This window comes from Gallinula chloropus, assembly GCF_964237585.1.
Source record: "Gallinula chloropus genome assembly, chromosome: 13".
NCBI classification, from domain to species: Eukaryota; Metazoa; Chordata; class Aves; order Gruiformes; family Rallidae; genus Gallinula; species Gallinula chloropus.
In genome coordinates this window covers 3,065,457-3,078,761 of record NC_140098.1, presented here as the reverse complement: position 1 = coordinate 3,078,761, position 13,305 = coordinate 3,065,457, and the positions used below count along the sequence as shown (strand labels likewise).

At 46.6% G+C, this 13,305-nt stretch overlaps 2 protein-coding genes across 2 annotated transcripts; one reads left to right on the top strand and one right to left on the bottom strand.

Moving 5' to 3' along the window:
• Window positions 1–592: 592 nt before the first annotated feature.
• On the bottom strand, window positions 593–3,338 carry LOC311196637 (uncharacterized protein). Its single transcript, XM_084270234.1, has 4 exons — window positions 3,214–3,338; window positions 2,973–3,131; window positions 2,470–2,565; window positions 593–947 (listed from the first exon to the last, which is right to left on the bottom strand). Exons 1-4 carry the CDS (start codon window positions 3,322–3,324, stop codon window positions 843–845), a joined length of 471 nt encoding a protein of 156 aa, XP_084126360.1. The 5' UTR covers window positions 3,325–3,338; the 3' UTR covers window positions 593–842.
• A 97-nt stretch (window positions 3,339–3,435) lies between these two features.
• Window positions 3,436–13,099, top strand: TK2 (thymidine kinase 2; the record flags this gene model as incomplete). Its single annotated transcript, XM_084270226.1, has 10 exons — window positions 3,436–3,607; window positions 4,341–4,378; window positions 5,003–5,077; window positions 6,439–6,492; window positions 7,388–7,477; window positions 8,912–8,985; window positions 10,601–10,689; window positions 11,059–11,138; window positions 12,425–12,505; window positions 12,894–13,099. 10 exons carry the CDS (start codon window positions 3,436–3,438, stop codon window positions 12,990–12,992), a joined length of 852 nt encoding a protein of 283 aa, XP_084126352.1. The 3' UTR covers window positions 12,993–13,099.
• Between the last annotated feature and the right edge of the window lie 206 nt (window positions 13,100–13,305).

The following is a 13,305-nucleotide window of genomic DNA, read 5'->3' as shown; positions in this document are numbered from 1 at the left end:
GAGGTCCCTCGGGGGCAGCGCCAGGCGACGGGAAGTGGGGGCCGGGGAGCCCGAGGGCAACGGGGCCGCTCCACGCACCGGCCGGGCTGCGGGGGGCGTGCGGGGGGCGTGCGGGGGCCGTGCTGCCCGCCCTGACACCGCGTCAGCTTGAAACTCGCTCCCATGGCGGGGGTGCCTGCTCGTGGCTTTGGGCAGCGCTGGCTGTCTGGGCAGAGACCCCTCCGTCCCCACAGACACTTAAATATCTCACACAGCTTGTAACAAACGGCTTCAGTCGCATCCTGTCTTCGCTGCACTGCGGGGCAGTCGCGATCGCCTTAGGCCGTGCTGAGAGTGCGGTTTATTCTCGGCACTATTCTAAGTGTATAAATGAGAATTTGGGATCAGAAGGTCCCACAGCAGCAAAGGGTTCACCTGGCATGGAGCAGGCAGCAGCCAGGACACCGCTCTATGGAATGGAGAACACAAAAGTGGGTGAAAAAACTCTGCTCCTGCAGATGTTTACTGGCAGATCCGACCAAGTAACTTGTACTTTCAATGCACTTAAAATAAGTGATGTTAAATAATGCACTTACACCCATTTGCATTTTCTTTTTTATTACAGAAAGCAGACAATTATGAAAATAGTTTTCACGCAGGTAAAAACGCACTTATGTTTAGAAAACCAAGACAATTTTCCCTGAAGCTTACACTGGTGAAACTGCAACACTGAAACTACAGTTGTAAACGTGAGAAAACTTGTAGCAGTACTTGCAAAATGGAAATTCAAAGTTGAATTTCTTTAAAAGAAAACAATAAACAGTCATCAGTGGAGAAACTGTCCTTTTACTAAAAAGACACTCTCATTTTGCAGGAGTAGTCCTGGCTCTTGGTCCGCCAAAGCTGATCTTCTTGGAAAGAAGAGCCGCGTCCGCAATGCAGAGAACAAGTAATATAAGACCAAACACCTATAAAAGTAAGGCTGTTAGAACCTCTACCTCCTACTGTAGTGACTCATCTACCCTTCATCAAAGAAGCAGTAAGCACATCATCCCAAGTTAGATCCGGCCTTCTAAATATGTGTGTGATGTGAGACAGCTGAGAAATTAAATGACATCCATATTGAAGTCCCATCAGCATTTCATACAGCAGTCTACACACCTGCTTGCTTTGAAGTTTGCCAGAAGCCTTGGAGATGAGGTGCTCTCCTTGAAAGCTGAGCTAATGCTGCATTATGCTGGATGATGCCTTTAGCCTAAATGGAAACCCTTCTGTCTCCTGAAGGACTGCCCGGAGACAAGTCAATGTTTGCAGAAACAAACCTAGCAGGACAAAAGCACTGCCCCTCTCCTCTGAAGCTCTGAATGGGAAACATCTTGCAAACTGAAGAAAATGTAAGTAAGTATTTAAAAAATGCACAACTTCGGGCAGGCAGCTGGAAAAGCGGGTTTGTGAAGTGGCCACCGAGCTAACTGGCTCAGCTCTTGCATCCCACACCCCATTTTTGTGAGGCAAGCAGGTTTTAGAATGGAATGATGTGATCAGTGGGAGCACTGCTGAGGCCAGCTCTGTTCAAGGCAGCTCGTGCCCGAGGAGCACAGGCCTAGGGGCAACTCTGTTTCTGCCAACACTGAAGATGTAGTACACTCTACCCAAACTTGTTTTCCAAGCTACCTGCTTAGTCTCCTGCTTTTCCAACCTAACTTGCATTTCTACCAACTTCACAACAGAGAATGTAGATTGTGTTCCAGCACAGGCAGCCACTTCAAGGGGAAGGCTCCTTTTGGCTTTGGCTGCCAGTGCCAGTGAGCACAACAGCTCTGCACCTCCTCAGCTCTTAGGCTGAGTTTGAAAAAACTCCTGGGGCAAGTTCTGTGTTCCTTGTGTTTGCTTGCCATGGTTTAGCTTAGCTTGTATTTCAGGCCACTGAAATACTTTCAAAACTTATTAATGTTGCTTATATTAGTTTTAATTTGAATTAAAAATACCAGTTGCTTAAACCACTAAACTGGTTTGATCTTAAATACACGACAGTATATTCATAGTATGAAAAAACCTCTTCAACTGCTGTAGTTCCTCATTTCATGTCAGAAAATATAACGTAGATGTTAGGAGGAGGAACCAGCGTGTCTGTTAACATGTCGCCTCTCTAATAAATACTGCAACCAAACTGGCCAGGCCTAGAAGAGCAATGGGGTGTCCCACCCAGGAGTTCAAGCTATGGAAGCAAATGCAGGTTACTCAAATCAGTTAAAGTGAGAGTTTTCAGTATTAGTATCTCCTAAGTCTAGTAACATCTTTAAACTACTAATAAGGATTCACATTTTTTAGTGAGACACACTGAATGCTCGTTCACTCCTGCTTGTGAATTCTGGGCACGTTCTTCCACGACAGAGTTACCTCATGGCCATGCCACGGTGTAAGCATACCAAGAGGCTCCAGTCACCTCTGCTTTAAGACCTGAAACCCATTACTGTTGTCCCCACTTACCCCTCCAGCCAGCGTCCCCTTGTTGGTCTTGATTATCACTGCAAACAGGCACACGATGAGGAGGAACAACGCTGCAATCACCGAGTTGAACATATCCTAAAGAGGCCAGTGGAGGCAAAGCGTTTATTCTGAAATACACCCCCGTGAACGACCCGAATCGCTCCCAGCGTGCGAAGGACTGAGAAAAGCCGCCCCTCTCCTGGGGAAGCGGGATGACTCTGTTGCCCCTGCCACCCTCGCAGGGCCGGCAGTGACACCAAGTGGTTCGAGGCTGAAACGAGCGTTTCTGCTGCCGCTTCCCTGCGGCTGCCGCGGCACCCCCGTGCAAACGGGAGGCAAGGGCGCCCGGCAGGGTTTGCGAGAGAGCGAATGGCTGATCCGGGAGGGGAGGGATGGAAAGCACCGCGATGCCCATCAGAGGAGCGGCCGCTGCACGAGCCGTCCGGGCAGTGATGCCGGGGCCGGCAGACGGCCCAGGGCGGGGACCAGCGGGCAGTACTCACAGCCAGGGGCCAGAACAGCCAGCTCAGCTTCTTGTCCAGCTTCAGCAGGTACAGCAGGAAGAACAGCGCCGTGATCACCACCTCCATCACGGCCAGCGCCGTGTACGCGCCGGGGGAGCCGGAGGCAGCGAAGCAGAGGAACGAAACGAAGGCGGCCAGCTGAGGGGGGACAGCGAGCCGCGGGGGTCAGCGCGGAGGGACGCCCGGCCCCGCCCCGCCCCGTTCCCCGGGGGGGCCCTACCGTGCGGGCGATCTTCACAGCCCCCCGCGGGGAGCGCGGGAAGCCGCTGTCCACCGTCGCCATGGCGCCGGGCCGAGCCGGGCCGACCGCCGCCGCACCCGGCACCGCCATGACCCCGCCCACCGGCTGCTCCTCCGGCGGCGGCGGAAGCGAGCGCGCGGCGGAAGTGGGCGGGGCGAGGCCGGGGGCGGCCGGCAGCGGCTGGACCGGCGGGGATGGGCTATGTGGCGGCTGGGCGCGGCCCGCGCGCGGTCCGCCGCGCTGCGCGGGGCCTGGAGCCGGCGCGGCCCGGGGGTCGGTGCGCAGGGCGTCGCCTGCCTGGCCGGAGCGGCCGCGGGCTCCTCGGCGGGCGGCCTGGAGCTGCGCTGCCGGCCCGGCCCGAGCGGCGGCGGCTGTGAGTCCGCGGGCGGGCGGGCGGGGGGACCCCGCAGGAGGGGCGGTGCGGGATCGGCGGCCGGGGAGGTGACGCCGCCCCTGGGCGCGTTCCCGGCTGACGGGGCGCGGTGGCTCCGTGGTGGGGGCGGCGGGGAGCGCTGCTTGTAACGTGCCCCGCGACTGCGGCGGCGTGAGGAGGCGCCGAGCCTCTCCCCGGGCAGCCGCAGCCAGACGCCCCTCGCCCTCTCCGCGCTGAGCAGGGCCCGCGGTGCCCTGTACGGCGGCCCTGGAGACCCGCGCGGGCCCTGGCCGGGCCTGGCCTCGCGCTGTGGGCGGGGGTTTCCCTGCCCCGGGTGCTGACGCTGCCTGCGCTGGCGGGCTCTGGCCGTCCTTCCACGGCTTTCACAGGCTTTGTGCGTGTCCAGCTCTGAGACGTGGCTCGGTCTGGAGGCGTGCAGCGGGCCCGGCCTCCCTAAAGCCCCGATGTCCCCGCGTCCGGGCGCGGGGCTGCGGCACTCGCCGCCGGTCCTGTCAGAACAAGAGCTCTGGGGCTGCAGCTGGGTCAGCGCGGGCCGCGATGTGTCTGTAACGTGACACAGCGATTATCTAGAACCTTAAAGATCCGTGATTTAACAAGTGCTGGTGTCGTGCAGCAGAGCGCCTAACGGCTTTGTGGAGGGACTGCTGTTAGGAGGCTCAGTGATGCAGACCTCCTGGGTAACTCCAGTTTATTTCCATTGTTTCCCTTCTAGATAAACACCTGGTAAAAGAAGATGATAGGAAGACGGTTGTAAGTATTTGTGCGTTGTTCAGAAAGCTACACACATTGCAAGACGTGATGGTCTGAGTACACACACCCTGCGACACCATCGGGCGTGGCTGTTGTGCCGCGGGCTGTGCGGGCGGTGGGCTCCTTGCTGGGTCTCACTCCCTGCAAACCAGGTCTTGCCTGGTTCCCTAAGCCGCAGTAAATTCACAAGGATTAGTGTGAATGCGTGGTGTTGCTGTGGGGACAGTGCTGGTTTGAGGCTGGTGCTGCAGCTGCCCCGTACAGCCCTGCCTGGCGGTGGGGTTGGGTTTCTGCCTTTTGTGAGTTCGAGGGCTCACGTTGCTGGGTTTAGAACCTCATTCCTTTAACCTGCAAATTATTGGAAGACAGACAAAACCAAGTTCTTGTAGTTTATTTTAAACACATGGGTTCCTGAAAATAAAATAGGAATGCATCTGAAGGTTGAAGCCATCTGTTGAATGGCTGCTGAAATGGTTACAGCAGTTGGCGTTTGTTTCACCTCCGAAGCAAAGCTGAAGTCTCTGAGGCAGGCTGTGGCAGGAGCAGCAGTTGATGTTTATGTTTATAGCTGTTTATTACTATGTGGTAGCATGTTTTTTAAAAGGTGATGCTGTTTTTCACCAGGTATGTATTGAGGGGAACATTGCAAGTGGAAAAACAACGTGCCTGGATTATTTTGCACAGACTACTAGCATTGAGGTACTGGATGAACATTTCTTTGTCTCTTTTTACATCATTAAGCCGTTCTTATCTTGACAAAATGGATAGTTAGCTTAGAAGAGTTGTCCTTTCTCAGGTTAATGAGAAAGAAGCAGCAGGTTATGAGCCAGTGCACATATTTATCCCCCCCTTCCTCAACTCTGTACAGTCAGATTGTAGAAGAGAAATTTAGATTATATGTCATATAGTTCTGGATGCTAAAACATCAGTAAAAGGTGTGGATTGGAGTCTGTGTCTCTGTAACATCACTGCAACCCATGTGGGCTGGGCATGTGTGGGCATGTTTGCTCTTTCTTGTCACTTAAATCTGATATGTATCTTGCAGTAAGCAAAGGCAGAGAAGTAGTGATGTAAAAATAGTGACATCATGTAACAGATCCCAGCTTTTTTTAAAAATGAAAAGTTGGTTGGAATTGCTTCTGTGGATTTCTTACACTGTTGTGGTAGTTGGTTTCATGTTGCTTTGAACAGGACCAGGAGAAGGGCTGACTTTCTGTGTTTTAAGCAAGGTCAAGAACAAACTTCAGTGAGCAATTGATTTTGTGTACATGAGTTGTTATTTCTTTTCCCAGCAGACCTGGGAGGGAGCACGTTTGATAAGAAGTCTTAGGATCCCTCATCGAAATACTGGTTTGCCAGATGGTTATTTGGTAGCCTTAGGGAGTAAATAACTATTAACCCAAAGGATAGCAAACTCATTTTTTAACATTTTTTAAAGAGCAGGTTAACTTCCCAGGCTTACCAGATTCTCTTAGGCCTGCTTTTACAGTATCCTGGGACTTTTAGACCCTGTTTGAACCAGATAAGTCTCTTGTCATTTTGCCTATTCAGGGTAGAAGCTTTTCTGGTTAATTTGTAAAACGTTTGAATAAATTCTACTTGCTAGATCACAAAAATCAAAATCAGTGTGATAGCATTCTGATCTCTTCATTTGCTGACGCGTGTAATGCTGAGAAATGAATTTGTGATGGAATAAGCAGGTCATTGAAATGCAGTCAGTGCTCAGCTAAGCCTTTCTTTCCCTTGCATCTTACTGATTTTGACTCAAAAAAGTGAAAGGATATCCAGACTTCGTAGGTAATCAGTCCAGTGGGGTTTTTTTGTGGTTTAAAAATGCTATAAAGATGAGGCATAATGATATTTGTATTTTTAAAATTATTATTATTATCTCCTGTATTATGTGATTCAGGGCTGGTTTTTTGAAGAAGGATGATCTTTCCAGTACAAGTCCTGAATATTCTTGACTTACTGAATGAGTATTCATTAAAATAAAATTATAGACTTGTAGACATATTTCCAATCTAAGAGATGTTTAATGTGGGATGATTCTTTTTAACAAGGTTTTGACAGAACCGGTGACTAAGTGGAGGAATGTTCGTGGTCATAATATCCTGGTAAGTGGCAGAAATTAGTTCTACAATTACTGTTTTAAAAGACACACGTGGAGACTTCTTACCAATCAGCAAAACTGTTATGAAAGGTGTGATCATAGTGTCAGACTGCTCAGGGGAGCAGTCAGGGCTCTGACTGTGTCTGCACGTATGCTTTCCCTGGGATGGTTGGCAGGGGCTCTGGTGTCAGCCTCTCCTGCTGGTATGGCCTTGTGAAGCTCATGCTGACTGAGAGGGCAGCTGTGTTCTCAAGCTCATGTGGAATTTGCTGTCAGGACAGTGGTGTGGTTACACCTCAAGCCATACGTGCCCAGACATGTATTTGATGTGGCTACTGATAGCAGAGGTCAACATAAATTCCCCCCAGGAGGAGCTGCTGGTGCTTTACTTCCCTGTTAGTGAAGGGGCAGGGGATGCCTGGCGGTGTCACGCCTTGTCAGGGCGATCTGTGCGCTTCAGAACGCTTCCTCATTCTGAACCTGGACAGTGAGAAGAGGAAGGACAGACCTGTGGGCATGTGCATTTCTGGAGGGACTGGGTGTAAAAAAGGTTGAGTGGCAGATGGGATTTTTAATGACTAGACATGTTTGAACAGGCACATGTGAGCTGTGCCTCCGGCCCGACTGTTCTGGGTGCAGAGCAACTAACTCCTCTTGACTTCAGCAAGTGTTCCAAGTGCCCCACTCAGCGCCTCTAAGGGCCAGGACTGGAATTGGCACATCTGTGTTGTGGAGAGCCAATGATCACTTAATTCTTGTCAAACCTGGTGTCAGCTGTTTTACTGTGCTGCTTTTAGCAATCCTGTAGTGCAGAAGCTTATGAAATAAACCAAATTCTCTTTTTTTGCTGTTTGACTTACCCAAATGTCTGTCTGTCTGGCTTCCATCTCTAACCCCAGGGCTTAATGTACCAAGATGCATCAAGATGGGGGATAACATTACAGACTTACATCCAGCTTACGATGTTGGAGCAGCATACCAGACCAATGGTAAGCAAACATACTCTTAATTTAGAGAAGAGTTAGCTGCAGTTCCGAGTAATAAGTACTTTTAACCGTGTATCCAAAAGTTAAGATGCAGTTTGTGTTCTTTCCTTGTTCCTGTGGCATGAAATTCTGTGGTGCAGAAACATTTGATATGCTTGATGTGTGCCCTGGGGTGAAACACCTGCCTTCTACCTGCTCAGAACTTTTACTTCCCCAAGCTAATGCTGCTTTTATTGCACCAGCCTTGTGAGCAAGGCCTGCACCAGTCTCTGTGCTGTCACACATCACCAACTCCTGTAGTTGGTCTCTATATAAATTTAGCTGTTTCAAACCTTTGGCAAACGTTAGGTAATGTTAAAGACAGTGTTAGCATTCATTCTGCTGTTCCATGCTGTCTTGCAGAAGTTTAACCAGTTTCTTGTGTTAATCCAGAGTACTTGCACTAAATTTCTCTATTGCTTTGTTCCAGATGGTTTGCATCCTTTTTTCCCTTATAATTTTTCTGTATTGATTAACACACTCTGCTTTTTTATTAAGTTTTGTTAATTTCTCTTTCCTTCAAACACCTTTTGTTACATTCTGTGCTGAGTCTTCCATTCCCTGATTACAAATCTGATCCTAGGTGGCACACTTAGGTCTTAATGACTGTTCTGGTTATATTTTCCAAGTTTCTGCCAGGGCAGGCTTGCAGAGGTACCACATGTGATAGTGATACCACACATGCAATCATTAGCTTTTTTGGGTGTTTTTCAAGATTTCTATTAATCTCACTCTGTTGCAGAAAGCATTAATTCACAATCTCCTGGGCATCACATTTTAAGCTGTGCTTTGCTGCTGTTTGCCACTTGAACCTTGCTGGAGCAGTTCTTGCTTCGCTGGGGATTAATGTGCAGAACACCGGTGTGGAAGGAGCTCTGCCAGAGCTGCCAGGGAGTGTCAGAGAATCTCTTCTCCAAGAGAAGCTGTTGGAACACGTGCAGGACTGCCACAGGCAGCAATACTTTGCCACTTGACATTGTTTCTTTAAAAAGTTCTATTTTCTTGTTTATTGTTTTTCTGAAGTTAGGCCTGTGCTGTTGACACAGTAACACACCTGGAGGTGGCAGCAATAGTCCCTGTTGCTCTGGACTGCAGCTTTTCTGTCCCCCTGGTTCACTTCAGCAGCTCAGTTGAACACTTCTGCAGTTACCTTTGCAACTTGTGTGTCAGTAACAAATCAGAGATGTAGGTATTCAGTAACTCAGTGACCATATGTGAGATTAAGAATACTTGTTCTTTCTGGTTCCCATTCTCCCAGCAAATTTCTTTTTGTTACAAGATCTGAAAATCTTACCTATCTCATAATGTAAAAGACACTGTGTACAATATAAGCCTGAAAAGACACAACCATGCTGAAAGATGTGAAGAAGGCAGTGACTGCCAAGCTTCATTTTGCAGGTTTCTCCCATAAGAATGATGGAGCGATCCATTCACAGTGCAAAGTACATCTTTGTGGAAAACCTGTATCGAAGGTATGGGGGACAGCTTTTCACTTGCTTGGGTTTAAAAATGTGCATCTAAGTGGTCTGTGAAGTCCATCAGTGCTTTGTTGGAGAGGCAGCATATGGACATAGTGCCCACTAGTAGAATAAAGCCACAACCTAAGTAGAGCAGCAGCCAGCACTGGTGGGTTTTTGTGGTTTGTTTACAATGCTGTCCTTACACAGAGAGGCCGATGTGTAAAGGGATTGTTGTTTTAATGGAGTTTCAGTTTCTTGCCCTTGTCTGCAGGGAGGATGCCTGCGTGCCACGAGGTGGCATCCGTGCTGCATAAGCGCCTCACCTGTTACTGGGACTGCCTTGAGAGTTGAGAGAGGCGCAGTAAAATGCAAAGCACAGAGAGAGACGTTACTTACCCCAGTCTGTGTGCTGTGGGAATGATCTGGAGCGTCTTTCTCGGGTCTAATTCCTGACTTTTTTATTTTTCTTCATTGTTGACAAAGTGTTTTTGTCCCCAAGGCTGAGAGCTTTGTTTCTGTGAAGCTAAGTCTGCTTGTGTCAACTCTTATATATTAATCTTGTACTAACATTTTTAAGGGCATCTAAGAAGTTTTGTGGCTTCAGCACTCTAAAATGTTGGACAGAACTTTGCTCTGTCACAGCAAGCTGGAAGGCAGCTGATGCTATGAATAGCAGATGGGAATATGATATGAAAGGCTGAGAAATCTCTGGAATCTGTTTCTTCAGCACGATCTAAAATGCTGCAACTGATCTTAATGCTTCAGCTGGAAAGAAACGGGAGCCTCTCAGCCCCATCTCTCTTTGATACTTCTATTGCAGAAGCATTTAGGAAAGGGGGTGGAGTAGGTGTTACTATCACCAGTTTTGAAGACAGACAATGTATAACTAGTAATACTTAATTGTTTAGGAATATGGTAATAAATGAAAACTCTGATGCTGTAAAAACCAGGCTGTGGTTCTGTTCAGTATACATCCATAGACTTGCTTTAAAATGAGCTGTTTGGTATTTTATTACTGTTACTGAGATACCTGTGGGACAGTTGTCTCCAATATTGTCTGTGCTTTCTGAATACAGAGTTCAAATGAAGTATATTGAATATTTCAGTGCTCTTTCCACAGATATTTCTTACAGTGGTAGTAAATTTTATTTACATAGTGTCATTATTCTTTCACTGCTCTTTACCATGGCTTCTGTCAGGGCTGCTTAGCAAATTGAGCCTTTCTGGTGACACGTGCTGCAGGAGTTCAGGTGTATGTGGAAAAGACCCTGATATAAAGAACTTGAGCAATCAAATACCATCGACACTAACTTGTTGTTATGGTATAGATGTCAGCCTGGTGATGTGTTTCTTCTTAGTTGAGTAATTATTTCTCAACTGTAGTGGGAAAAATAATGTTTGTAACTTAATAATAGAAACTTTGTCAGAAAGTACTTGGAAAAAGGAAAGAAAAAGATTTAGTCTTTCTATTGCAGGAATAATGCTTCAGGAGGGCATAGTGGTGTTCTTGCTTTTCTTCACCTGTGCTGGAGTAAATTTGGACTGATTCTAGTCAGGTGGAAAAAAAGAAGTTTGTGATTGATCTGTGCATGCTGTTCAGTGAGTAATGACTTCTGTGTTTATTCAGTGGAAAGATGCCAGAGGTGGATTATGTTGTCCTAACAGAATGGTTCGACTGGATCCAGAACAACACTGATGTTTCGGTTGATTTGATAGGTAAACTTTTGATGGGATCTGGAGGGGGCTGTTGGTGGGTGGGTTTCCTTACTGGAAGAAAAAAATAATTGGGGGTTGGACCTGATGATCTCTCGAGCTCCTTTCCAACCCCTGAGATTCTGTGATTCTATCAATTCTTGTTTCTTGGGTCATAAATAAGCCCATTATTCAGTATGACGGTGGTTGCAACGTGTAGCATCAGACAGCGTGGATTCATGGACAGTTCATGGATTGACTAACAGTAACGCCAAAGGGGAGGTTCAGGCATGGTACCAAAGTCAGGATTCTTCCAAGTTTGTGAAGTAAGCAGCTGCTCTGCTTTTAAAACTGATCCTTGACCATTAACTGTTACAACTTTTGTTTTGACAGTTTATCTGCAGACTTCTCCTGAAGTTTGTTATGAGAGGTTAAAGAGAAGATGCAGAGAAGAGGAAAAGATCATTCCTCTGGTAAGGAGTGCCTTCAATATGTGTGGCTTCAGTGAGCTTTAAAAGAATAATGATTCCCATCTAAATACTAAAATAATATCCTGAGTATATGTTGCCAAAATGTGGTGCAGCTGTTTGCACTGTAAACTAGAACTTGAGTATTTCATTCTGATTTATATTTTAGAAATGCTCTATCATCCACACTGACTTTCCCAAGTGTTACATTTTAGTAATGAGTGTACTATAGCTGACACTTTAGGTGGAGAATTAGTCAACTGTTAATCTTCTCCAAGATGTAGAAAGGCAATTTCTTTGTCTCATTAAATGGCATAAAAGCACCCAGTTGAAGCACAAATACCTGTGCATGCAGGTGCTGAAGATTTAAGTGGGCCCTTTCTGTTGTCTGTTACTGCCAGGATGTTTATGCATGAAAAGCATCTCTGCCTGGGTCTGAAAAGCAACGTCTTGAAAACTCTGAGTCTGGGAATCTGCTTAAAAATAATCTCTAGTAATTGAACGTTCACTTCCTGTGTCACAGTTTACAGAATGGCCCTTCATTAAACAAGTTTTCTCCTAATGAGAGCCTAGCCAGAGATGAGTCTACTTAAGAGTAATCCTACGGTGTTTTATGAAGGTACCTCTGGTGTTGGGAAGCTCAGCAGAAGCCATTGGCAGTTGAAGGTATATGCAAAGAGCTAAATTTTGGGCCACGTGAGATTTTGCCTTGGAGAATAAATCCTTGCTGCAATGGATTTGAAGAGACATTGTCTTACTTGGCAGCTCTACTGAAGGGTGAGGGGGAGCAGTTATGAATGAAAGATGTTAAGTGGTCTCCATGAAAAACATTAGTAGTTGATGACAGGCTGAAGTGCTTTCTGAGGAAACTGAGTCAGACTGGGAGAAAGTGAACCAGGGATTTTAGAACAGTGTGTTGATACAGCAAGTGCCTTCAGTACATAATCCTTGCAGTCTTGTCCTTTTATCCTTACTTCTCTTTGTTGTCTTTTTCTCTATAAAATATTGAGCCACATTATACCTAAGGGAGAGGAACATGGCTCTTGATCTTAAAAGGAGCTGAAAGCCCTGTGCTGCTCCTGTAAGCTGTGTCTTCGTGAGGTTCTTCATGAAGCAAAACCTTATACTCATATATATGTTAATTTTGCTCAGAAACCTAATGATGCTTATTTTCATTAGTGGAAATATCTGATGCTTTTATATGTAGCTCTTAACTACTTACCCAATGTATAAAAATTAAAATGTGTGTTTCATCCCTGGACATGTATGTTACTTGAATGCCTCTTTTCTAGGAATATTTAAAAGCCATTCATCAGCTCTATGAAGAGTGGCTCGTTAAACACACACTGTTTGAAGTTTCCTGCCCAGTGCTTGTGAGTATCTCTGTGGTTATAACCAATTAAGCATACAGAGGGTTGTACTTGTCAAATATTGACTTTTATTTAGTGGTAAAAGTAAATAAATCTGCTTTGGAGAAGGAAAAGCTCAGAAAAATGTTTCCAGCTATCCATAGCATATAGCATAGAAGTCTGGCCTTCCATCTCTTTGCTGGAATTTGGTGGCCTGTTGGCTGTGGCTGCAGCATCAGACATGGAGCTTTCCAGTGACCGCCTGGTTCTGAACAGAAAGCTGGCGGGACAGATCTCTAGGAATACATCGGTTTGGCTTCAGGGGGTAGTACCCTTCAGGGGGTATTTTGCTCAAAAGCAAACATGTTTTATGGTGCAAATGGTTTCTGATGTTCATCTTGTTCTTTTCCAGGTAATTGGAGCTGACCATGACATGCAGAAAATGATAGAGAAGTATGAAGAAAATCGGGACCGAATACTAAACCCCTATAATATGCAGCACCGTTTATAGAAGGCCATGGGTGTATTTTTAAAATCATGCTTGTGAAGTCTGGTTTGGGGGCAATTTGGAGTATTTTTAGTATTTATAAACGTAGTAGTTTTTGCTTTCAAATTACACTTTGTAGGATGTTGTGGAATTACTTCTATGAAATGTTCTGGTAAACAGAATATAAACCAGTTCCCTTTCATGGTTTTAGGCTCTCCATCAGCTTTACTGGGTCAGTTCTATCCAGATAAAATACAGCTATTTCTCCTGTTTCCCACTTCACTGCTGCTTACTATAAGCAACCTAAGTTTCCTCTCCCTCCCTCCAAGAGAACCTT